Source organism: Elephas maximus, chromosome 9 (assembly GCF_024166365.1).
Source record: "Elephas maximus indicus isolate mEleMax1 chromosome 9, mEleMax1 primary haplotype, whole genome shotgun sequence".
Classification (NCBI taxonomy): Eukaryota; Metazoa; Chordata; class Mammalia; order Proboscidea; family Elephantidae; genus Elephas; species Elephas maximus.
In genome coordinates, this window is record NC_064827.1 from 100,453,594 (window position 1) to 100,478,477 (window position 24,884).

A 24,884-nucleotide genomic window follows, 5' to 3' on the forward strand; every position below is an offset into this window, starting at 1 on the left:
TGGGGTTTTCAGCCAAAAATATTCTTAAAAAAACAAATTAAAAAATTCCCAACGTGCCCTTGTGTATTAACCTTACAATCTGTACACTTAAATAACTCCAGGAGGCTTCTTTTTTTTTTTTTTTTGCTAAAAATTTACCAAAATATTTTGAACACATAAAAATATTTTTAAAAAAACAAAAACAAAACCCAGCATAAATTCCATTGTATAGGCATTGGTTAGAGGACATTGTTTTCACTAAGGATTATATTCAAAAACTCTCTCTTGGGTTTTTACTAAAATTCTGATTCTGAACCTCACAGCTTGTAATGGTGCTATTTTCTTTTTAAAAAAGGACAATCTAATTCAGCTCAATGTATTATGATATAATAGATAAATGGTAAAACTACACTATAATAAAAAATAAACATATATTTGGTTATTTCAAGGCCATTTTCTTGACCTGTAACTAAAATAACTGTATTTGATGGAAACTTATTTAAGTGTGGTGAGTTCTGGAAAGCTAACTTAAGGGTTGGCGTAATCTGTTACGAATGAGGAATATCTGTTGATGGCCCAGGATCATTTTGAGACCATAGTGTTTTCAGGGAAGAAAATCACTAGTATTGAATATAGCCCTTAGTCATAGGAGACACTAGCTTTATGAGCAACCTAGCATGTAGAGAACAAGGTTGACTTTCCCAGCCACCCACTCCTTGAGAGGACAGTAGAATTCATAATGAAACTGCTCAAACTCTGGCGTCTGGCGGATTTCACATAAGAAGGAGAGATCAATACCTGACTCCAAAAGGAGGAGGAGCAGGGGAAATACAAAGAGCAGCAGTCCCAGGCCCACCACAAGGAGCCTGGAAAAACTCTTGACCAGGGGATTCACCCGGATATGGCCGGTCAGAATGTCATAGCTCCAGGACAATGCCTGCCGAGCCTCCTTCAGCTCCTCTTCCTCTGCAATCAGAAAGGCGTTTTCATCTGCTTCCAGTTCCTCGAAGGAATCTGTGTCTTCTCTTTCTAACTCCAGCCTCGATGGACAGTCAAAGAGCATGTCAATCTCATCGTCATCGACTGGGGTGGGAAGCAGGCTGGCACTGGGGTTGTATGCCAATTCAGAGATGGTTAAGGGCTCTTCTTTTATTTTATCTTCCTCTTCACTTGGGGGATCTTCATATCCCCGGGCTTCCTTCACTGGTGAGCTGGAGATCAAAGGGGCAGAAATGTCCTCTTTAGGCAAGGGAACACCTGCAAAGAGATTTTTTTTTCAATTTTAATTTTTTTTTTCTCTCACAAAAATTCATAGGTGGAAACAAACAGAAAAATGGAATACAAGGAATTTGTTAAATTGTTCTGTGGAATTCTGACTTTTAACAGTGATTTTAGTAACAGACCCTGTACCATAAACTCTAAGGTCAACATGCTAAACCCAAAATAACCAATCCTTCTCAAATGTCTGGCAACGTTCACAACATCTAGGTGTGCACATACCCAGTGTTAGTTATGTCTGCAAGAATAAGACTGCAATAAATCACTATTATGTTTTAATTATGAGTGTTATCTTTTAGAAGCCAGCACTTTCATCCAATCACACACCACAGTAAAATTATACAGTCTACTATCCAATGGAAGTCACTTTACTATTTTGATGCATTGCTTTCCAGTCTTCATTCTAAGCACAATTTTGTGGTTACTAGTTTTACATAATTGCAATAATATTGTAGCCACAAACTTAGATTTTGCTCCTTGTTATGGATCGAATTTTGTCCCCCCAAAAGATATGTTAGGTAACTGTGAACGTGATCTTGTTTAGAAATAAGGTCTTTGAAGATCTTGTCAGTTAATACGAGGCCATACTAGAGCAGAGTGATGCCTAATCCAATCTGAATGATGTCCTTATAAAAGAGGGGAAGAGACACAGAGAGACAGAGGGAGGACAGCCATGTGAGGTCCCATCTACAAGCCAAAGAACGTCTGGGGCTGTGAGAATCTGGGAGAGACAAGGAAGAAACTTCCCCCTAGAGCCTCAGAGAGCACAAGTCCTTGAATTTGGACTGCTGACCTCTTGGACTGTGAGACAATACACTTCTGTTGTTTAAAGCTGCCCACTTTTTAATAATAAATAAACAATTAAAAAATATAAAAGAAACAAAGAACTTCCAATATTTTCTTGCCTACTCAATGTAATACATCCACCCCACTTTAGATTCAGTGGTCTAGAGCAGTGGGTCCCAAATATTTTTTCATTTTCATACATGACACCCTAGAAAATGACAAATATTTGTATGGCACAGTGGGGAGAAGAGAGAAGCTACCCAAGTTCCATTTGGTCATCCCCGGTATTGAGGAGATAATATCTGGGCACACCTGGAAACCATCCAGAGCACAATTCCCCCAGCACTCAGACTGGCAAGCTCTTGGCTGGAGGACTAGAAGGACAGTGATGACTCACCTCACCTACTTCCTTGAGGGATCACAGTCAAAGCTTACAAATTCGTGCAGATATTCACAAACCTCAATGGCTGTGAACTTTTTTGTTGTTGTTGTTTTAGACATGAAATGACAGTGACTTAGGAAAAGGAAACAGCGTTCAGATTTGTATGAATTTTGCAGCTCCATTAAATTAGGTAATACAACCACTCAATAAATGTTCACTATTATAATTACCCCTATGCATCTATCAGTTTGTTGTACTGTGAGGGCTTGTGTGTTGCAGTGATGCTGGGAAGCTATGCCACCAGTATTCAAATACCAGTAAGGTCACCCATGGTGGACAGGTTTCAGCTGAGCTTCCAGACTAAGACAGGTTAGGAAGAAGGACCTGGAAGTCTATGAAAAAAACTGCCCAGTGAAAACCTTATGAATAGCAGCTGAACACTATTTGATATAGTGCCAGAAGATGAGCCCCTCAGGTCAGAAGGCACTCAAAATACAACTGGGAAAGAGCTGTCTCCTAAAAGTAGAGTCGACCTTAATGATGTGGATGGAGTCAAGCTTTCGGGACCTTCGTTTGCTGATGTGGCACGAGTCAAAATGAGAAGAAACAGCTGCAAACACCCATTAGTAATTAGGACATGGAATGTATGAAGTATGACTCTAGGAAAATTGGAAATCATCAAAAATGAAATGGAACACATAAACATCAACATCCTAGGCATTAGTGAGCTGAAATGGACTGGTATTGGCCATTTTTACTTGGACAACCATATGGCCTACTACACTGGGAATGACAATTTGAGAAGGAACAGTGTCACATTCATCATCAAAAAGAACATTTCAAGATCCATCCTGAAGTACAATGCTGCCAGTGATAGGATAATATCCATACACCTACAAGGAAGACCAGTTAATACAACTATTATTCAAATGTATGCACCAACCACTAACAAAAAAGAGGAAGAAATTGAAGAATTTTACCAGCTTCTGCAGTCTGAAATTGATCAAACATGCAATCAGGATGCATTGATAATTACTGGTGATTGTAATATGAAAGTTGGAAAATATGGCCTTGGTGATAGAAACGATGTTGGAAATTGCATAAATTTTGCAAGGCCAACAACTTCTTCATCGCAAATATCTTTTTCAACAACATAAACAGTGACTACAAGTGGACCTTGCCAGATGGAATATGCAGGAATCAAATAGACTACATCTGTAGAAAGAGACAATGGAAAAGCTCAATATCATCAGTCGGAACAAGGCCAGGGGCCAACTGTGGAACAGACCATCAATCGCTGATATGCAAGTTCAAGTTGAAGCTGAAGAAAATTAGAACAAGTCCACAAGAGCCAAAGTACCACCTTCAGTATATCCCACCGGAATTTAGAGACCAGCACAAGAATAGATTTGACATATTGAACACTAATGACCAAAGACCAGACGAATTGTGGGATGACATCAAGGACATCATATATGAAGAGGGCAAGAGGTTATTAAAAAAATGAAAGAAAAGACCAAAATGGATGTCAGAAGAGACTCTGAAACTTGCTCTTGAACGTTGCGTAGCTAAAGCAAATAGAAGAAATGATGAAGTAAAGAGCTGAAAAGAAAATTTCAAAGGGCAGCTCGAGAAGACAAAGTAAGGTATTATAATGACATGTGCAAAGACATGGAGATAGAAAACCAAAAGGGAAGAACACGCTCAGCATTTCCCAAGCTAAAAGAACTGAAGAACAAATTCAAGCCTCAAGTTGCAATATTCAAGGATTCTATGCGAAAAGTATTAAATGATGCAGAAAGCATCAAAAGAAGATGGAAGGAATACACAGTGTCACTATACCAAAAAGAATTGGTCAACGTTCAACCATTTCAGGAGGGAGCATAAGATCAGGAATTGAAGGTGCTGAAAGAAGAGGTCCTAGCTTCACTGAAGTTGAAAAACAGTTCCTGGCTCCAGGAACTGACAGAATATCAATTGAGAGGTTTCAACAAACTGGAAGCCCTCACTTGTCTATGTCAAGAAATTTAGAAGACAGCTACCTGACCAACCAACTGGACGAGATTTATATACGTGCCTATTCCAAAGAAAAGTGATTCAACAGAATGTGGAAATTATCAAACAATATGATTAATATCACACACAAGTAACATCTTGCTGAAGATCATTCAAAAGCAGCTGCAGCAATATATTGACAGGAAACTGCCAGAAATTCAAGCCAGATTCAGAAGAGGACGTGGAACCAAGGATATCATTGCTGATCTCAGGTGGAACGTGGCTGAAAGCACACAACACCAGAAAGATTTTTATCTGTATTTTATTGGCTATGCAAAGGCATTCAACTGTGGGGATCATAACAAATTATGGATAACATCACGAAGAATGGGTATTCCAGAACACTTAATTGTGCTCATGAGGAGCCTGTACATAGATCAAGAGGCAGTTTTTCCAACAGAACAAGGGGATATTGAATGGTTTAAAGTTAGGAAAGGTGTGTGCCGGGGCTGTATCCTTTCACCATACTTATTCATTTTGGAGGCTGAGCAAATAATCCGAGAAGCTGAACTTTATGAAGAAGAACGGGGGCATCAGGATTGGAGGAAGACTCGTTAACAACCTGTGATATGCAGATGACACAACCTTGCTTGCTGAAAGTGAAGAGGACTTGAAGCACTTACTGACGCCTTCAGTAGGGATTACACCTCAACATAAAGAAAACAACAATCCTCACAACTAGACCAATAAGCAACATCATGATAAACAGAGAAAAGACTGAAGTTGTCAAGGATTTCATTTCACTTGGATGCACAATCAACACCCATGGAAGCAGCAGTCAAGAAATCAAAGGATGCATTTCACTGGGCAAATCTGCTGCAAAAAGACCTCTTTAAAGTGTTAAAAAGCAATAATGTCACTTTGAGGACTAAGGTGCACCTGACCCAAGCCATGGTATTTTCAGTGGCCTCATATGCATGTGAAAGCTGGATAATGAATAAGAAAGACCAAAGAACTGATGCCTTTGAATTGTGGTATTGGTAAAAAATATTGACTGTACTGTGGACTGCTAAAAGAACAAACAATTCTGTCTCAGAAGTACAACCAGAATGCTCCTTAGAAGCAAGGATGGTGAGACTACATCTCACATACTTTGGACATCTTATTAGGAGGGATCAGTCCCTGGAGAAGGACATCATGCTTGGTAAAGAAGAGCGTCAACAAAAAAGAGGGAGACCCTCAATGAGATGTATTGACACGGTGGTGGCTGCAACAATGGGCTCAAGCATAACAATGATTGTGAGGATGGTGCGGGACCAGGCGGTGTTTCATTCTGTTGTACGTGGGGTCGCTATGAGTTGAAACTGACTCGATGGCACCTAACAACATCAACAACATTACAATTACACTTTAAAAATAGGAATATCAATCTGTATTTTCTCTTCTGGAATTTTTTTATTGTGGTAAAATATATATTACAAAACATTTGCCATTTCAACATATTTTTACATGTATGATTCAGTAACATTCATTATGTTCACCAGGTAGTGCAGCTCTCACCACTGTCCGTTTCCAAATTTTTCATCACCCTTAATGGAAACTCAATACCCTTTAAGCAATACCTCCCCATTTTAATATATAATTATGTTCTTATACCATTATTGTCATTATTGAACTTGAAGGAATACTCTATGGAATGAAGCAGCAAGGATCACATGATGCTGATGGGAAGCACTGGCAATGGATGACAGGCAGGCCACTGCTCACTGACCATTCCAGTCAGCACCATTAGTCTTGATCCCAAAGTTACCACATCCCAAAAAGACCCGCTATGCTCCATGACACAGCTCACTCAGCAGACTGCTGACAGATGCCACTACTAGACGTTTTTCCTCTCATTGCTGATGACTAACTATAGAGACCATTTTTAGTACACAGCAAAATTTGTAGCAGGTAAAAATGGAATAAGCGTTGCCAACATTTACATTCAGAAACCAGTCTCTCAAGCCAACTCTTCAGACAAAGATTAGACCGAACTATAAGACAGAAAATGATACTGGTGAGGAATGTGCATCTTAGCTCAAGTAGACACATGAGACTATGTGGGCAGCTCCTGTCTGGAGGGGAGATGAGAAGGCAGAGGGGGACAGGAGCTGGTTGAATAGACACAGGAAATACAGGGCGGAGAAAAGGAGTGTGCTGTCACACTATAGGGAGACCAACTAGGGTCACATAATAATGTGTGTATAAGTTTTTGTATGAGAAACTGACTTGAATTGTAAACTCTCACTTAAAACACAATTTAAAAAAAAAGAAACCAGTCTCTCTATGAACTCTGAGCACATTTGGGGCAGAACCCAAATACCACAGCTGAGGTTTCTAGCAGCTTGTGTATGTACAAAATAGCTAAGTGGACTGGCTAATGGCCCTTCTCTAGTTTGCCTGTGTGCAATGACCTTTATGAATGAAACAATGCAATATTGGTGCCACCAGAACAAATGTCTGAAAATAAGGGTAATAATAACCCCCTAACTATCCCAGGTTCAAGTCCACTCAGGTGCCTCAGAAGAAAGGCCTGGCAATCTACTTCTGAAAAAGTAGCCATTGACAAAGAGGGAAAAGAGTTGGTTCAATGGACACGGGGAATACACGGTGGAGAGGAGGAGTGTGCTGTCTCATTAGGGGGAGAGAAGCTAGAAGTACATAGCAAGGTGTGCGTAAGTTTTTGTATGAGAGACTGACTTGATTTGTAAACTTTCACTTAAAGCACAGTTATTTAAAAAAAAAAAAAAAAGGTTGACTTAAGATACAACCTAAAAAAAAAATCAGCCATTGAAATCCCTATGGACCACAGTTCTACTCTGACACACACGGGGTGACCACGAGCCAGAGCCTACTTGATGGCAACTAGTGCAATTATCTCACAAGGTTGTAGAAAGGATTTAAACTGTGCAGAAAAGAAGAATATGAGAAAGCACTTCTGGAAAAACATGGTGATCTCAGAATGTAAAGACTCATCTGTGTTTTGCATTTATCTATGCTGCCTCCTTACCAAAGACTTTGGAGCTTGGGTTCTTTGGAGTAACTTTAAACCTACTTGGGAATATTCTTCCTCTTTGGAATCTGTCATGTGATGTTATATGTTGACTTGGCTAGGCTACAATTCTCAGTGCTTTGGCAGACACTGTGTATCATCTCCTATTTCATAATCTGATTGGTTGCACACAGGTAGCCAATCAGTTGGAAGTGGAGCTTCCTTGGGGGTGTGGCCTGCATTCATGATATAAAAAGAAATGTTTTGGCAAAGCTCCCTCTCTCTCGATCCTGCATTTGTCTCGTCATTCTCTGACCTCTGGTTCTTGGGATGTGAGAAGCCTTCGGCCTGCCACCTGGCCTGCGTATTTTGGGTTCGTCAGTCCCTGCAACCACATGAATCAGGAGAAGCTTCCAGCTGCCACCAGATCCATGGATTTGGGACTTGCCAGCCTTCATAACTGCATGAGCCATTTCCTTGAAATAAGTCTGTCTATTTTTTTTTTATATATATTTAGATACACACTTTACTGGTTTTGCCCCTCTAAAGAACCCAGCATAAGACAGCCATTGTCACTGCTGTCATTTGGTGGAAACAAAACTGGCTCATTTTTACAAGAGATACTCCTTCAGCCTTGCTCCCCCGCCCCCCTGCCAGGGCCCTGCCCCTCATCCTGCAAGCATCAGGCCTTTCCCCATGCTGGGAGGCTTAGGCAAATGGCATCATTGGAACCACCATTCTGGTTCCCTCCAAGGGGCCCTGAGTCACTCTGTGCTAACAGCCAACTACAGAACACACTAGACCCCAGAGCAGTGTACAAAGCAAGCAGTACTACCACCCAGTGGGGAAGGGGTATTTTAGAAAGTCATAGAGGCTTTTTTTTTTTATGGTAAAATATATGTATAACAAAAAATTGTCATTTTAAGCATTTTTAAGTGTACAATTTAGTGACATTCACCATGCTGTCTAACCACCACCAATATCAATCTCCAAAAGTCTCCCATCACCCCAAAGAGAAACTCAGCACCCCTCAAGCAATAATTCTCCACTTCCTCTCCCCCTAGCCCCTGGCAACCATCAATAAACTCTTGTCATTGAGGCTTTTTTGGAGGTCACAATGACCGGAGGTGCTAATGTCATTTAGTGGGTGGGGACCAGGGACACCAGACACCCTGAAATGTATAGGACGGTCACACAGAATGAAAAATTATTTTGCATCCCACACAGCCTTCAAAGGTCCTATCACATATCTGTGTAGATGGAAAACCTATTTATAATGATCTGAATTTAAAACTTACTTCTAGTTTACATTTAAACCTGAAGTATTTTGGGTGTGACTTTTAACACAGTTTGGATTTTTTAGCAATGCAACCACTGTGTGAACAGAAGGAAGGTTTTTGCCAAGAGTTGTTTACCAGCTCAGAATATCACATCAGTGCCATGAAGAGCGCCTAAGGTACCCAAGTTGCCTACACATAGCACACGTTATCACCCTGCCTCTGCTGAGTGATGCCATTGATGCCTGTTGAGCCCCACTGCACAGGCACAAGCATCTCACTCCTTCATTCTGTCTTCAGGTGAGTCATGCTAGAACAAAGCCTTTTGAAAGACTTTATTAAGTCTCCTTGTGTTACAGTTAGAGCATATTTGACTTTGCAATGACCAAAGATGTCACCTTGAAGACTAGGTAAGGTGCACCTGACCCAAGCTGTGGTGTTTTCAATTGCCTCATATACACGCGAAAGCTGGACGATGAATAAGGAAGACTGAAGAAGAATTGGCACCTTTGAATTGTGGTGTTTGGAAAGAATACTGAATATACCATGGACTGCCAAAAGAACGAACGAATCTGTCTCAGAAGTACAGCCAGAATGCTCCTTAGAAGCAAGGATGGTGAGACTTTATCTCACATACTTTGGACGTGTTGTCAGGAGCGATCAGTCCCTGGAGAAGGACCTCATGCTTGGTAAAGTAGAGGGTCAGTGAAAAAGAGGAGGACCCTCAACGAGATGGATTGACACAGTGGCTGCAACAATGAGCTCAAGTATAACAACGATTGTGAAGATGGCGCAAGACCAGGCGATGTTTTTTTCTATTGTACATGGGGTCGCTGTGAGTCAGAACCAACTTGATGGCACCAAACAACAACAGACTGTATTGCCTATGAGTTTCATCTCAGGATGGTAGTGACAATGTAAGATCTTTGTTACTGAAGTGGGGGAAAGGCGGGGAGGGGGGTACTCTGGACCTGAAAGGAGGAAAAACCATTGCTCAACCATACTCAAAATTAACAGGTCACTACTGAGGCAACATATTCATTGCTTATTGGCTGGAACCTTCCCTTGATGAGTTGGGCTACACTCTGAGCAGTCTACCTATGTTGATCTGCTTAGCAGTACTGACAAGGGGAGGTATGCTACACTTGTGAATTGTGGGGAAGGAAGAGAAGAATGAAGGAAGAATGAGAGAGGAGACCAGAACTCCACTTCTTATAAATATGGTGCAGTGGAAAGAGCAGTGGCCTGGAGTTTAGGAGACCTGGCTTCAGTTTCCAGCTGACCTTAGGCATGTCCCTTCAGTTCTTTGAGTGTCAGATTTTGTACCTGTAAAATGGACTGGATCCCTTCCAGTTCTGTGGCTCCATCTTAAACGGTGCCTGCCAATAAACTGCCCCACTTAAAAAATCTTTTCACTGAAAGCACCAAGCACTTGCACATAAACAACAGAGCTCGTTTCTCCTTTATTATGAAACATGGTGAGAGAGGTGAAGGAGATAAGGATACTAAGATTTTTGTGAATTTTTAAGGGGTGGAACACTTTAAAGTCCATGATTTTATCTGATATCCATAAGAGGAGATGAGAAAACCGAGGCTCAGAGAGATCAAGTAACCTGCACAAGGTCATGGAGCCAGGAAACAACAGGGCAGGAGTTTGTACCCAAGCCTGTCTGAGTCCGAACCCCATGCTCATTCCAGACCACCATGTTGCCTGAGAGAAGTGATCTGAGAGGCCCAGCAAGACCCTCACTTCTTCACTAAGGAGCAGGAACCTTCCCTGTTATGGGCCCAGTTTCATTTGTGAAAGTGTCATTATATGAAGGGTGACTGTTCATTCCCATTTGCCCAGGACAGTCACGCTGTATGCCTGTTGTCCTGGCAGAATTATTAAAGGGCCCTGTTTACTCTGAAAAAGTTTGCATAATAAATGTTATGGTCACCCTAACTGTATGTCAGCTCTCTTGTGATTCTGTCAGTCCAAGATCAGAGGCAGAAAAAAAAAATTCTGCTGTTATGGGGATTCACCATCTACATCAGAAATAAAATTAACTTTAAAATTTACTATGTCTTACATGTGCTCTCAGTCCCTAGAATGCTCTCTAGCCACAGTAAGCAGCATGCACATCTCCAAAATTTAGCAAGACCAAATGGCATTCACCTGCACGCAACTCCTTTACCTCCCCTTTGCTGGAGATAAAGTTTAATCCTTCAAGTAAAACCTATGTCCCATGGGTTTAAAGAAAAGATCCTAAAAAGGGCATTTACTTTTCCAGATAACGCTTTTCACTTTCAGGCACAAATACTGCAAAACATTTCACCCTAGAAAGGTACCTGATGCCTCCTGACATCCTTGGGAGGCTGCCCATTCATTCTATTTAAAACCTATGAAGAGTCATCCCAGCAAGTCAGGAAAGTATGCACAAATGGAAACTTAGACACACAGGCACAGGCACACAGAGACACACTCACAGCAAAGCCTACTACTCCTTCCATCCATGCACCCCGATGCTTCCCATGTCGTCTTTCCCAACACCCAGGGCTGGAAACATGGGTTGGCATTTTACTGATTCCCTCTTCCCATCCTGGGAGGTGTCATCCTTGCAGACTATCTCTCTTCTCCTTGTAATCATCAACTACCAATCTCCTGGTCATGCCTCTATTCTCAATGACCATTTTGACACTCTTAGTTATACCACTATCTTGGATAACTTCAATATCTAGAACTCATAAGGATTCATGCACTCCCTACCCTTACATTTCAGCCACCAGCGGCCCCTAGCAGCCCATTGAAACTGTTCTCATCAAAGTCTCCAATGACCACCATATTGCTAAAGCCAATGGATATTTTTCTGTCTTCTCTTACACCCCACTGGGCCCCTGTGACTCCACACTTTCTTGGTTTCTGTCTTATGATTCCACACTACCTACCCCTTCTCCACAGTCTTCTCACCTCTATTTGTTGTGGCCTTGACTCTCTGCTCTTCTCGCTCTGTACCCTCTTCCTTGGAGTCTCAACCATGCACATGGCTCCAATAAGCTACTGCAGTATTGCTCAACCCAGTTCACTAGGTCTCTAGTGCCCCTCAAGGTGCTACCAGCTATTCCTTGAAAAGAGTGTTCTATGGTTAGAGAGGATCCTTGATGGCACAGTGGTAAAGAGCTATGGCTGCTAACCAAAAGGTCAGCAGTTCGAATCCACCAGCCACTCCTTGGAAATCCTATGGGGCAGTTCTACTCTGTCTTACAGGGTCACTCTGAGTCAGAATCAACTCGACAGAAATGGGTTTGGTTTTTGGAATACATGAGTTAACACATTTAAAGTTCCTGGTACATTGTAAGCATTCAATAATATTATTCTGAGCATATTAAAATGTGTGATAAGTCCTAAAGAGAAGAAATCAGTTTTGCTTTATTTAACCTACTGTTTTTCCAATGTATTTGACTACAGAACTTAGACTACCACTTAGTTTGGGGGGTTTCCAAGACTGTAAATCTTTAGGGAAGCAAACTACCACATCTTTCTTCTGCACATCTAATTAGAGGCTCCCAAATATGTTATGCTACGCCATGCCTCTGTGTCTTCGCACAGAGTATTGCCTCTTCCTGGAATGCCCCTCCTGCACCTGGAGGGCTTCTACTCATTCTTTAAGACCCCATATGGTGTCACCTCCTCTGGGAAGGCTCTCCTAGCCCCATTTCCATTCTGATACAGATGCTTCTTGTCTGGTAATTGCCATGATTGATTCTTTATTGTCCACGTCTCTCCCACATGACTAATCTAAGCCAATCATTGTATTTCCAGTTTCTTGGTATTTCCAGTGTTTGGTTTGGAAATGTGCATGTGAACTACCCAGAAAATAAAATTGAAGAGAAGAGACAGCATGGTGGCAGGGTATGGAGGGGGGTCTTCTGAGAAAGATTTCTTACTTCTAAGGACATCCTGGAAAGATGCAGATTCTTTTCCTCTGGACATTGTTGTATCTGAAGGAGACACCAGGAACTCTGGCAGCCATCCTATGATGCTGGTCTGAGGGTGTTCCCAGCCAGCTAAGAAGATCAGTGTAGAGTCATGAAATGAACCTGGGTTCTCAACCCTGCAATCCTCCCTGACGCCGGACTTCTTGCTGTCTTGGGCAGTTCTGCTCTGTCCTATAGGAACTACGAGTAGGAATCGGCTCCATGGCAACAGGTTTGTTTTTTGGTTTATTATGAAAACTGGAGCCCTGGTGGTGCAGTGGTAAAGAGCTTGGCTGCTAACCAAAAGCTTAGCAGTTTGAATCCACCAGCCACTCCTTGGAATTTGTATGGGGCAGTTCTACTCTGTCCTATAGGGTCTCTATGAGGGGGAATCGACTTCCCAGCAACAGGTTTGCTTTTTGGGGTTTATTATTAAAACCAGTGTTAGTTAGGGTTCTCTATTACTTGCTGCTGATGGCATCCTAATGGAGACGGCTGTCGTCCATCTCCTGAATCTCACTGTCATCACTATCAGTCATTGTACCGAGCTCTACAATGTAGATTTATTGTGGTTTTTCCTACTAGACTTTTATCTCCTTAAGGCAGAGACTTAAGTTATCTACTGGAGAGCCACAGAAATCACCGTGTGTAATGGCAAACGTATGTAACAGCAGGACATTGGAAGAATCCCCATCAAAATCAGGAACACAACAGAAAAACTCCACCCTCACTACTCTTCAATACACTTCTGGTGTTTCTAGACAATGTCATATGACCAAGACAAAAATAAGAAGAGTAAATTTTGGAAAGGAAGACGCAAAGCTCTCACTATTTCCAGATGATGTGATCTAAATAGCAAAGGTAAGAAATTCCAATAAGAATCCAGGAGAATGAATGAGTTCAGTAAGGTGTTCAAATTCAAGGTCAATATATAAAAAGCAAGTAGTCTGCGCAAAGACGATATAAAAATATAACGATGGAAAATATCACTCAAAATAGCTAAATGCACAGATTAAAATTACTATATAATATTTCAGCATAGTCATAACAAGAAATATGCAAACTCTCATGAAGACAATGTTAAAACATAACTGAGGAACATAAAAGAAAATCTGGATAAATGAGGAAATGTAACAGTGTTCCTGAATAGAAGGACTCAGTATTCTGAAGATCTGGCTCTCCTCTAGCTAATCTAAAATTCAATGCCATTCCAATACAAATCTCAATGCATTTAGAAAAATGACAAATGGAAAAAGGACACATGAATAATCAAAAAGAGTTGAAGAAAATAAAAGAGCAATGAGGGGAGAACTTGATCTACCTGGAATCAAAACTATACTACAAAGTATAACGACAGCACAGGAGACCCTTGAATAGAATCCACAGTTGTTTATGATAAATAATTGTGAGGAAACTTGCTAACCAATTAGCAAAAAAATGTGGATCCTTTTTATCTATATGTACATTCTGTCTGTTATAGCCAAAAAATAAGAAATACGAACTTCCAACAAAAAGAACTTATTTCATGTCGTATACACATAAAAATTCAAAGACGTTAAAAGATTAAAAACAAAACCACATATTAGACAGAACCACATGAAACTGCCACTTTTAAAAGTCAAAAACAGTTGAATATCAGCAATTTCAAATAGTTCAGGCCAACACAGTATTAGGAATAAGAAAACACAGGAAACACTTATAATCTTGGAGTGAGGGAAACTGACATTAAAAAAAAAAAAAGAAGAAATTAAATTTAGAAGACACAAATATTACTATTCTCCACATGCAGAAAGAATCTGTACATATGAAAAATGTCTGTGTCACAAGGTTACCACAAACCAAATTGAAAGCCAAGGACAAATTAGGAGAAAAACATCGATCGCTTATAAAAGGCGAAGAATGACTATGCCGATTTTAAACAAACTCCTACAAATCTCTAAGTTAAGGAAAAAACACAACAAAAAATGTCAAAGGAAACAAATAGGCAAGTCCCAAAAGAAGCAATGCAAATGGATAATTATCCTTTGAAAAGATGCTCAGCCACACGTGCAAATTAAAGCAATGAGATTTCATTTTCCTTTCAGGCTTTTTACAAAAATTTAAGAAACTGGTTGGGTCTGGGGTCCCATCAGAGGTAGTGATTGTGTGGCGGGGCGGGATTGATATTCTCATAGTCATCTTGTTAGTGAGTTTTAATTTCTTTTAGAAGATCATTTTCCCATTTCTATAAAAATTTAAAATCTGTATACCTTTCAAACAATTAACACTTTTAAGAATTTATCATATAGAAATGCCTACATATGTACACGTACTGCAGCACTGTCTGTCACAGCCAAAAAATAAGAAATACAAACTTCCAGTGATAATTCCCAACAAAAAGAAATTGTGGTATCTCTACACTACATGGCATTCATCTTTCAGCCAATTTTTTAAAAAGGAAAGTAAAAAAAAAAATGTTATAACATAACATATAGAGAACAATCCCATTCATGTAGAAAAAAATATCCTACAGCCTAGATGTCAGCGGAGCCCTGGTGACGACACAGTGGTTGAGAGCTTAGCTGCCAACCAAAAGGTGGGTAGAGGGAATTCACCAGCAGCTTCTTGGAAACCCTATGATGCAGCTCCACTCTGTCCTATAGGGTTGCAATGAGTCAGAATCAACTTGACGGCAACAGGTTTGGTTTTTTCAGTCAATATGTATAGAGTGGCTACTGGGAGTATTAGAATCAAGGAAAATAGAAATTTTGTGTGTTTGCGTCCTGAAGAATCTTTTACAAGAACACATGCATTATTTATGGTATTATACAAATACAATTAATTTCATCTCAATTCACTTAGACGTCAGTTCTGCACATACGTGTGCAACATGGCTAATTCCAGATGTTAGCTCTCGTTTTTAAAATTCCTATTTCAATCTCTGTTCACCCAAAGAGCCGTAAATAACACATAAAATAGGATATTTTAAATGAAAAGAAAATTGGTGGGATGTTAATTTGATCCCAATTCTTTCACCGATATTTCAGCAAAGCTCTGCTTGTAAGACAAGGGGTTGTTTTGCCTCATTCAGGCAAGCTCCTCTGAGATTTCAGCCTTTAAACAACGGGGGGTGGGGAGGGGGTGGGAAGGAGGTATGTTTCAGGCATCCAAACGGCTTTCTCCACAATTACTCCACATTACTAGCGATCTGAATTGACCTCATCACTACTGCCTCCTTTTGAACTCGGCTGCTGACAATAGTGTAGTTTGCCTTATGATATGCTTTATACCCTTTTTTGTTTCACAAGGGACCCCCCTTTCAGGTTCTCGAGTTTCCCCTTGGCACTCTCTGGCTCACACTGGGGCCTGTCTCTGCATTTCTCCCTCCGTCTCTCTCTTCCCCATTCTTATCACAGAGATCCTGGCACTAAATTCACGCTTGGCTCCTCTCCCCCAGATGCCTGTGAGCAGGAAGCTGGAACCCCACACGTCTCCAGACGCAGAATGACTACGGGGCATGGCACATACCGGCGTTCCTAGCAGTGATCTTGGAGCCATGTCTCAGCAGACGGACGAACACATTACTGCCGCAGTGGTTAACCATGTGCAGCTGAAGGCTTCTCCGAGTCTGGATCTTGACCAAGCATTTTGCCATACTGCTTATTCTGATGTCCCTTAGTTTCCTCTGCCTGTCACAGCCCAGGGCAGCTACCACCGGCCATTGCGACTTTGACCTTTTGCTAAGTATCCATTCTGTTTTAAAGGACCGAGGCAGGGCTCACTGAATGAATCAAATGTCAGGCTCCTAGTGCGGCCAACAGAAATAACTCAGACGGGATCAGGGATGAGGCAGCAGGAGGGAGGGGGATGCTATTTTTAAAATGTCCACACACACTCCCCTAATACACAATGAAATACTATGCATCTCCCCTAGCCCAGCCTCTCTAAACCATCCAGGCCAGAGGACCCCACCCAAATGCCTTACAGCGTCCTAAGTACCAAAAGCTCCCAGAAGATAATACGACAATTGGGAAAGACTACAATGGGGGAACAACTCACCCTGATTTCTTTTTAAAAATATTTATGGAGCTTTATGATTTCCGGGAAACCCTGGTGGCATAGCGGTTAAGTGTTACAGCTGCTAACCAAAAGGTCAGCAGTTCAAATCCACCAGGCGCTCCTTTGATACTCTATGGGGCAGTTTTACTCTGACCTATAGGGTCGCTGTGAGTCAGAATAGACTCGACGGCAATGTGTTTGGGTTTTGTTTTTCTGATTTCCTACAGCAGCACTGTCCAATGAAAACATAACGTAAGCCACATTATTAAAGGAAAAAGAATATTTAAAAAGTAAAAAAAAAAATTAACTTAATCATATTTTATTGAAGCCAAAATGTCTCAACTATTATCACTTTAACATTTAACAAATATTAGCATTGTAATCAATATACAATTACTAATGAAATATTTTTACTTTCTTTTTTTTATGAAATCTTTGAAATTGGTGTGTGTTGCACACTTGTGTGTATATATATATAGAACAGTTGTCGTCAAGCTGACTCCGACTCATGGAGAGCCCATGTGTGTCAGAGTAGAACTGTGCTCCGGAGTTTTTAATGGCTAACTTTTTAAAAGTAGATTTGCCAGGCACTTCTGGGTGGACTGGAACCTCCAACCTTTCAGTTAGCGGCCAAGTGCATTCACTGTGCACCACTCAAGGGCTCTACTGCGCACTTATTAGGGAAAAAAAAAAAAACTTGTCACCATAGAGTCAATTCCTACTCAGAGTGACCATATAGGACATTTATAACACACGTCAATTTGGACCAGCCACATTTCAAGCACTCAATTGCCACATGTGGCTGCTGTATTGGGCAGTACAGCACTGGATGAAGAAAGTACTGAGGTCCCTATATTTATCTCCATCCTCACAACATCTCTAACATATTTTTCATTTTATAGATAAGGAAACTATAGCTTATGGAGATTAACTAACCTGACCAAGGACACCAAGACATAAATTATGTGGCAAAGCCATAATTTGAACCCAGGCGTCCAATTAATACAGGTTGATTTAAAAAAAATCCTCCAGAATGAGAGATGATACTGCTCTTGCCCCTAACCAAATGTCTTTCAAATGCAGGATCCAAATGATACATTCTAACTCTTACCGCTTGTACATCTGGGACGTAAAATGTGCTTGGTTCTGATGTAAGTATGCAGGGAGTGAACTCTTTTCACTTTTTTATGACGTACTGTGAGACTTATGTGTTGCTATGATACTGAAAGGAAGGCAGCAGAGCGTCCAAACTAAGATGGACTAGGAAGAAAGGCCTGGCAATCCACTTCTGAAAATCAGCCGATGAAAAGCGTATGGATCACAACTGTCCAATCTGCAACCGATTACGGGGACGGTGGAGCACTGGGTGGCATTTCATTCTGTTGTGCATGGGATTGCCATGAGTTAGGAGCCAACACAAAGGTAGCTAACAACAAGAATATAATATTTGAAAAAATTTAACTGGCAGTTAATCACTGTGCCCCAGATACTATGCTGTAGTTCTACTTCTTTGTGTATTTTTTTCTCATCCCCGTTTTCAGAAGAAATAAATTTTTTTCCTCAAGCAATTTTACTATGCACGCATCTGTTTTTCTGCTTTAAACGGCAACTGTGGCCAAAAGACTCCTTTCTAATAAAAATATATATAAATTTTTTTTTATTGATGAAACAAAAGGTTACTTTCGGGGGCATTATTATATTTTACTCCAGGCATGTAAGTTGACTAAGCATTTCCGGAAAGGAGTTTAGCAAAATAAATTAAGAGTTTTACATGTGTGGTATTTTTGACCCAGAAATTCCACTTCGTGAAGTTTACCCTGAAAAAATAATTTAAAATGTTGACAAAAAATTTGAATAAAAAATGTTCATCAGAGTATCATTTATTATACAAAAAAAAATCTAAATTTCCAGTGGGAGAATGGTGATGGACTATTGTACAGTCATTAAAATTTATGCTTATGAGGAGTTTAATGATGTGGGAAATGCTTGCGATATACTGTTAAATGAAAAAAAGCAGTTTATATAAGCAATATAAGCTCATTTATGAAAAAATGCACACAGGAGGAAGAGTAAGACTACACGGTAAATTCCAGAAAGGGAGAAGGACGGCAGCCAGCTGTGTAGCGTGAGCGGAGGTGGGGGTGGGCCAAGCCTGAGGCCTCACACGGGGCTCTCACTTCCCTTCCACGATGTTACCAGCCCCATGTGCAATGGTACCTGCTCTCAAGAGGGTTAGTCAATTTTCAAGCTTAAAACTTGAAGGGAAAAGATTGCTAAAACTTCACAATACCGTCAATCCTTTGCAATTCCTCTCAAGATATAATTCCGAGCAGAAGCCCAAAATAGAGATAGACATACCAAAACAGTGGCAGGGCCCTGGAATAGACCCACTAGGTCTTCCCTGTAGGAGACTTGGGTTGGATTCCTGGTCGATGCACCTCAAGTATAGCCACCACCTGTCCGTCACTTGTAGGCTTGTGTGTTGCTATGATGCTGAACAGGTTTCAATGGAGCTTCTACACTAAGAAGGACTCTGAAGAAAAGCCTGGTGATCTACTTCAGAAGAATAGCCAGTGAAACCCTATGGATCACAATGGCCTGATCTGCAGCTCTTCGTGAGGATGGCACAAACTGGGCAGTGTTTCGTTCATCGTGCATGGGGTCACCATGAATCAGGAGCCCACTGGACATCAGCCAACAACAACAAAGGCCTTCCCTCATTAGTCGCCAAGACAGGGGTTCTTGAAGAACTCCTGAAAGTCTTTAGAACGCAAAGAAGAAATCTGAAAATCACTGTTGTAGATGAATCGCTGTTTTACGGTAACAAAGATGAAGGATTTCAAAGGTTAATGAGGGTTCATCAGCATGGTGGCAGGGCCTGGCTCCGATACTGTGAAATTCTCCCTTTTCCTGATTAAAAAAAATATATAGATAAATCCTTAGGCTTCTCAGAATATTAAAACGGCACGTGACCTGATAGCTCACTCTAAACAGACCTCTCAGAAACAAAACCTGAAAACAAAGTACCAAAGAAAGCAAGTAAAAAAACTGAAACAAGATCAAGGCTAAACAACCACCACACTTTATTTCCATCTTTCTCCAGCAGCCAAGGTGTTAACCATTCGCGTTAACCACCCAGGCTCCACCAGGAGAGTTATCCTCCACCAATTCTCAAGTTTGAAATCTCGCCTTATTTCAAAAGTTCCCTTTCCTTCTTTTACCATTATTATTTTGTAACTACAACTACTTATAATATCTGTGGGGGCCATGATGGCTCAGTGGTAGACTTCCACGCAGGAGACCTAGGTTCAATTCCTGACCAATGCACCTCATATGCAGCTACCACCCCTACATCAGTGGAGGCTTGTGTGTGGCTATGACGCTGTATAGGTTTCGGCAGACCCTCCAGGGTAATAAAGACTAGGAAGAAAGGCTTGGTGACCTACCTCCAAAAATCAGCCAGTGAAAACCCTATGGATCACGACGATCCAGTCTGCAAGCATTCACGGGGATTCGGCAGGACAGGGCAGCTTTTTGTTCCACTGTACATGGGGTTGCCATAAGCAGGAGCCAACTCAATGGCAATAATAATAATAAAGCTCTAATATCTAGTGTTTCATATGTCTTTAGTTTTTCCCTCTCCTGAACTTGTTCTTACTTTCTATGCTATTTTTCAGAGATTCTAAGTAGATTCTTTTTCCTTCTCTCTTTGGTGAATCTTCTGCTTTTATTTAGAAAGAGGAAGTCTAGCAGGATCAGCATTCCATATCATGGCAGTCATTTCTTCTGCCTTGCCCTGCTCTGCCCAAAGGTGTGGCTACTTTCAAGAGGAAGAACACAACGGAGGGAGGGATGTGGAGCCAACCCAAAGGTTCTGCACGACAGTTCACAGTGAGTGCTGTTCTCGTTCAGAGCACTGTGCTCCAAAGAACAAGATCAACAGCACAACATTTGAATGCCCTTGAATGCTCTATCAGTTTATGTTTATGTTCGAACCATCAGAAATGAATGTCTGGGCAGTGACCAGAGGCTAAAGAATGCAGAGGATGTGTGAAGAGGGGAATTGATTTTCCGTCATGAGATATCAGAAACACTGATAAATCAGACAGGAGCCTAAGAGAAGGAACAGGAGTCAATGATAAGAGCTGTTCACAGGCCCAATTCCATTTCTGCTTCTGTGACAAACTTCTTGACACAGATGTGGAGAAAGGCAACAAGCCTGCCTCTACTTTGCTGGTGACTAAGAATCATTGGATGACTTGGAGCCCTGGCGCCTCAACTGTAAAAAGGAGCTAGTAACTGCTCTTATGGCTGTTATGACAATTAAATGAGATAATGCCTGTCAAGTGCCAAACATAGTGCTGACCCCTAGTCAATAAACCAGAACTAACAAAGTGCTGACTCCTAGTCGATGAACCAGAACTTACAAAGTGGTTGTAGGGAGCAAGGTTTAAAAGCACAGACTCTGGAGCCAGACTCTTTGGGTTCTAATACTGGCTGTACTGTTTATTAGTTTTGTACTCTCGGGTGAGCTCCTTGGCCTCTCTAGTCCTCAGTTTCCACATCTGGAAAATGGGAATGGTAAAGACAGTATGGACCTCCCAGGGTCATTGTAAGGATTAATGAAGTTGATACACAGATCAGTGCCTAGCACATCAATTATTCAATAAATGTTAGCTGTTTTTACTCAGTACATGCTCATTCCTTTCCCTCTTTTTACTACTCAAGGGGAAGATAATGCAAATTTTAAATAGCCTAGATTCTTGTCCTACTGTCTGTGTCTTTAACCTTTCATTGCTGGTTGTTGTTGTGTGCCGTCAAGTTAATTCCGACTCATAGCAACCCCATGTGGCAGAGTCCAACTGCCCCATAGGGTTTTCTAGGCTACAATCTCTACCAGAGCAAATTGCCACATCTTTCTCCCATGGAGCTGCTTCACGGGTTCAAGTCGCCAACCTTTCAGATACCAACTGAGCACTTAACCACTGCACCAACAGAACCTTCGTTGCTGGTTGTTGTTAGGTGTCATCGAGTTGGTTCCAACTCGTAGTGACCCTATGCATAATAGAACAAAACACTGCTTGGTCCCGTGCTATCCTCACAATATTAGGTATGTTTGGGTCCGTTGTTGCAGCCATTGTTTCAGTCCATCTCATTGGGGGTCATTCTCTTTTCACCGAGTGACTCTCTACCAAGTATGATGTCCTTCTCCAGGGTTGGGAGCTCCTGATAACATGGATAACATGTCCAAAGTAAGCAAGATGAAGTTTGGCCATCCTCGCTTCTAAGGAGCATTCCGACTGTACGTCTTCCAAGGCAGATTTGTTCTTCTGGCAGTCCATGGTATATTCAACATTCTTTGCCAACACCGTAATTCAAATGTATCATCAATTCTTCTTCGATCTTCATTTTTCATTATCCAGCTTTTGCACGCATATGAGGCAACTGAAAAGACCATGGCTTGGGTCAGGCGCACCTTAGTCATCAAATTCTTCCTATCTTTCACCTTTTAAGATTTTAAAGAGGTCTTTAGTAGCAGATATGCCCAATGAAATAAGTCATTTGATTTCCTGACTGCTGCTTCCATTGACATAGATGGTGGATCCAGTAAAATGAAACACCTGACTACTTCAATCTTTTCTTTGTTTATCATGATGTTGCTTACTGGTCCAGTTGTAAGAATTTTTGTTTTCTTTACATTGAGGTGTAATCCATACTGAAGGCCATAGTCTTTGATCTTCATTAGTGTTTCTAGTCCTCTTCACTTTCAGCAAGCAAGGTTGTGTCATCTGCATATCAAAGGTTGTTAATGAGTCTTCCTCCAATTCAGATCCCAAGTTCTTCTTCATATAATCCATCTTCTGGGATTATCTTCTCAGCATACAGAGTGAATAAATATAGTGAAGGGATACAGCCCTGACACATACCTTTTCCAATTTTAAGCCAGGGCTTCAAACTAGTTCAAATGGATTAAGTCGCGGCCGACGAAGCAAAACCAGAACAGATTCAAATTTTTAAAATTTGGATGCTCTGGACCAATAACTGGAATGGGAAAAATTATGGATCAAAGCCCTGGAATGGGAGACTCAGAAGAGGCATAGTGATCCCTTTCAGGAGCCTGATGCATAAGATCGAATTACTAGCAGGACTATGGAGAGTGACACACATTCAAAGTGGCATGGTTGGGCGCCATCTTTGAATGAGACTCTACTGTTTACAACTCTACTCAAAATCTGACAGGCAAGAGATTTGGTTGCTATGCAACATATTTGCTGCCCTTGTTTTCTAAGAGGGAAATTAAGTTTCTAATAGGGCTTTGACCAGTAATTTTTCCCGTTCTGATTCTCAGCCCAGTTCACCAAAATTTTAAAATTCAAGTCTGTTCCAGTTTTGTTTTGGAAGGGACACTTCCTCGGCCATGACTGACCCAGGAAGAATCAGTTCAAAGCCCTGTTTTAAACAGTCATTGCTGGTTACTTCTCCCCAATTAGTAGGAAGGGAGCACTGCTAGTTGTTAAAAGTTTGACTGACTAGCTGTGTGACCCTGGGCAAGTTACAGAAGCTTTTTGAAATGCAGTTTTCCATCTTTAAAATGATGATGATATTGGTGCCCATGCAACTAGGTGTTTGATACGTTGTTGTTGTTAGGTGCCATCGAGTCAGTTCCAACTCATAGTAACCCTGTGTACAACAGAACAAAACACTGCCCAGTCCTGTGCCATCCTCACAATTGTTATACTCGAGCCCATTGTTGCAGTCACTACATCAGTTCATCTCATTGAGGGTCTTCGTCTTTTTTGCTGCCTCTTTACCAAGCATGATGTCCTTATCCAGGTACTGGTGCATCCTAATAACATGTCCAAAGTATACAATAGGAGCTTAATTTAAAAAAAAAAAAGTTGCTGTGGAGCCACCTCCGACTCACAGCGCCCCCATATGTGTCAGAGTAAAGCAGAATTGTGAGCCACAGGATTTCAATGGCTGATTATTTAGAAGTGGATCACCAGGTCTATCTTTCGAGGCACTCCAGGGTGGACTCAAACCTCCAAACTTTCAGTTAGCAGCCAAGGGCATTAACTGGTACTTGATAAATTCTAGCATTCTATTATATCACTGTGAATGTCATGTACCTTAAGAGCTGTTGGGTAACTCTTCACAGGCATAGTATTCTGACAATAGGATTTGGCAGTTAGCTAAGGTAGTAACAGAGATATGTTGATGTTCAATTATTTATTCAACTACTAACCCCAATTTGGAAACCCTGATGGTGTAGTGGTTAAGTGCTACAGCTGCTAAGCAAAAGGTCAGCAGTTCGAATCCACCAGGTGCTCCTTGGAAACTCTATGGGGCAATTCTATTCGGTTCTATAGGGTCGGTATGAGTCAGAATCAACTTGACGGCAATGGGTTTTTTTTTTTACTTCAATTTAAAAGATAACAAAAAATCATTATGTATTTTAAATGTTCTTTTTAATAAATTTTCTCTTTAAATATCCATTATTAAGAGCCCTGTGACTATCACATACCTCAAAAGATTTTTCAAAAATTCATATAATAATAAAATATAGTAATGATATAAAATGCATTAATATATTTATGATAGGAAGAGTATATTTTTGGAGAAATATATTTCCTCTTCCACTAAGTAACAAGGTTATACAGGCAGGTAATTTATTAACTACATAATTCAATTTCCTCATTTGTAAGCAACAATATCTGTCCTATCCATTTCAGAGAAATAGTCATGAGTATGAAATTATGAACTTACATGAAAAAAAAACTGAAAATGCATAAGATGTTTTGGTGTACTGGATACTCTTCCTCTTATTTTCCCCTTATTAGAAGCAACATTAACTGAGTGCTTCCTGCCTGTAAATTGAGAGTACTGCTTGGGGGGGCCAGGCATTACCAGGTAGTGGTGGGAGAATGGCCAATAAAAATCCGCTGGAGAATTACTGTTGCAGACAGAATATAATTCAAACAGCACGGCTGAGCCCTCTTTAACAACAGCATTGCTGGGAATAAGAATGATAAATGCAGGAACTCTACTGCTGTGAGTACTCCGACATAAATGCTTATCCATTCGTAGTCCTGACTGTCTCATACACTAATGATTGTGCCATCTTTAAACAGGCAGGGTTCCTGGGTTGCGAAAACAG

At 40.9% G+C, this 24,884-nt stretch overlaps 1 protein-coding gene across 2 annotated transcripts in view; it reads right to left on the reverse strand.

Annotated features, from left to right (window-relative positions):
* Window positions 1-356: 356 nt before the first annotated feature.
* The window catches only part of FRMD3 (FERM domain containing 3), a 367,315-nt gene continuing 342,787 nt past the window's right edge, over window positions 357-24,884 (reverse strand). For both annotated transcript variants that reach the window (XM_049896889.1, XM_049896890.1), the window contains one exon: window positions 357-1,236. In XM_049896889.1, the coding sequence (XP_049752846.1) occupies window positions 641-1,236 (596 nt within the window). In that variant the 3' untranslated portion in view covers window positions 357-640. The remainder of the gene's footprint in view (window positions 1,237-24,884) is intronic.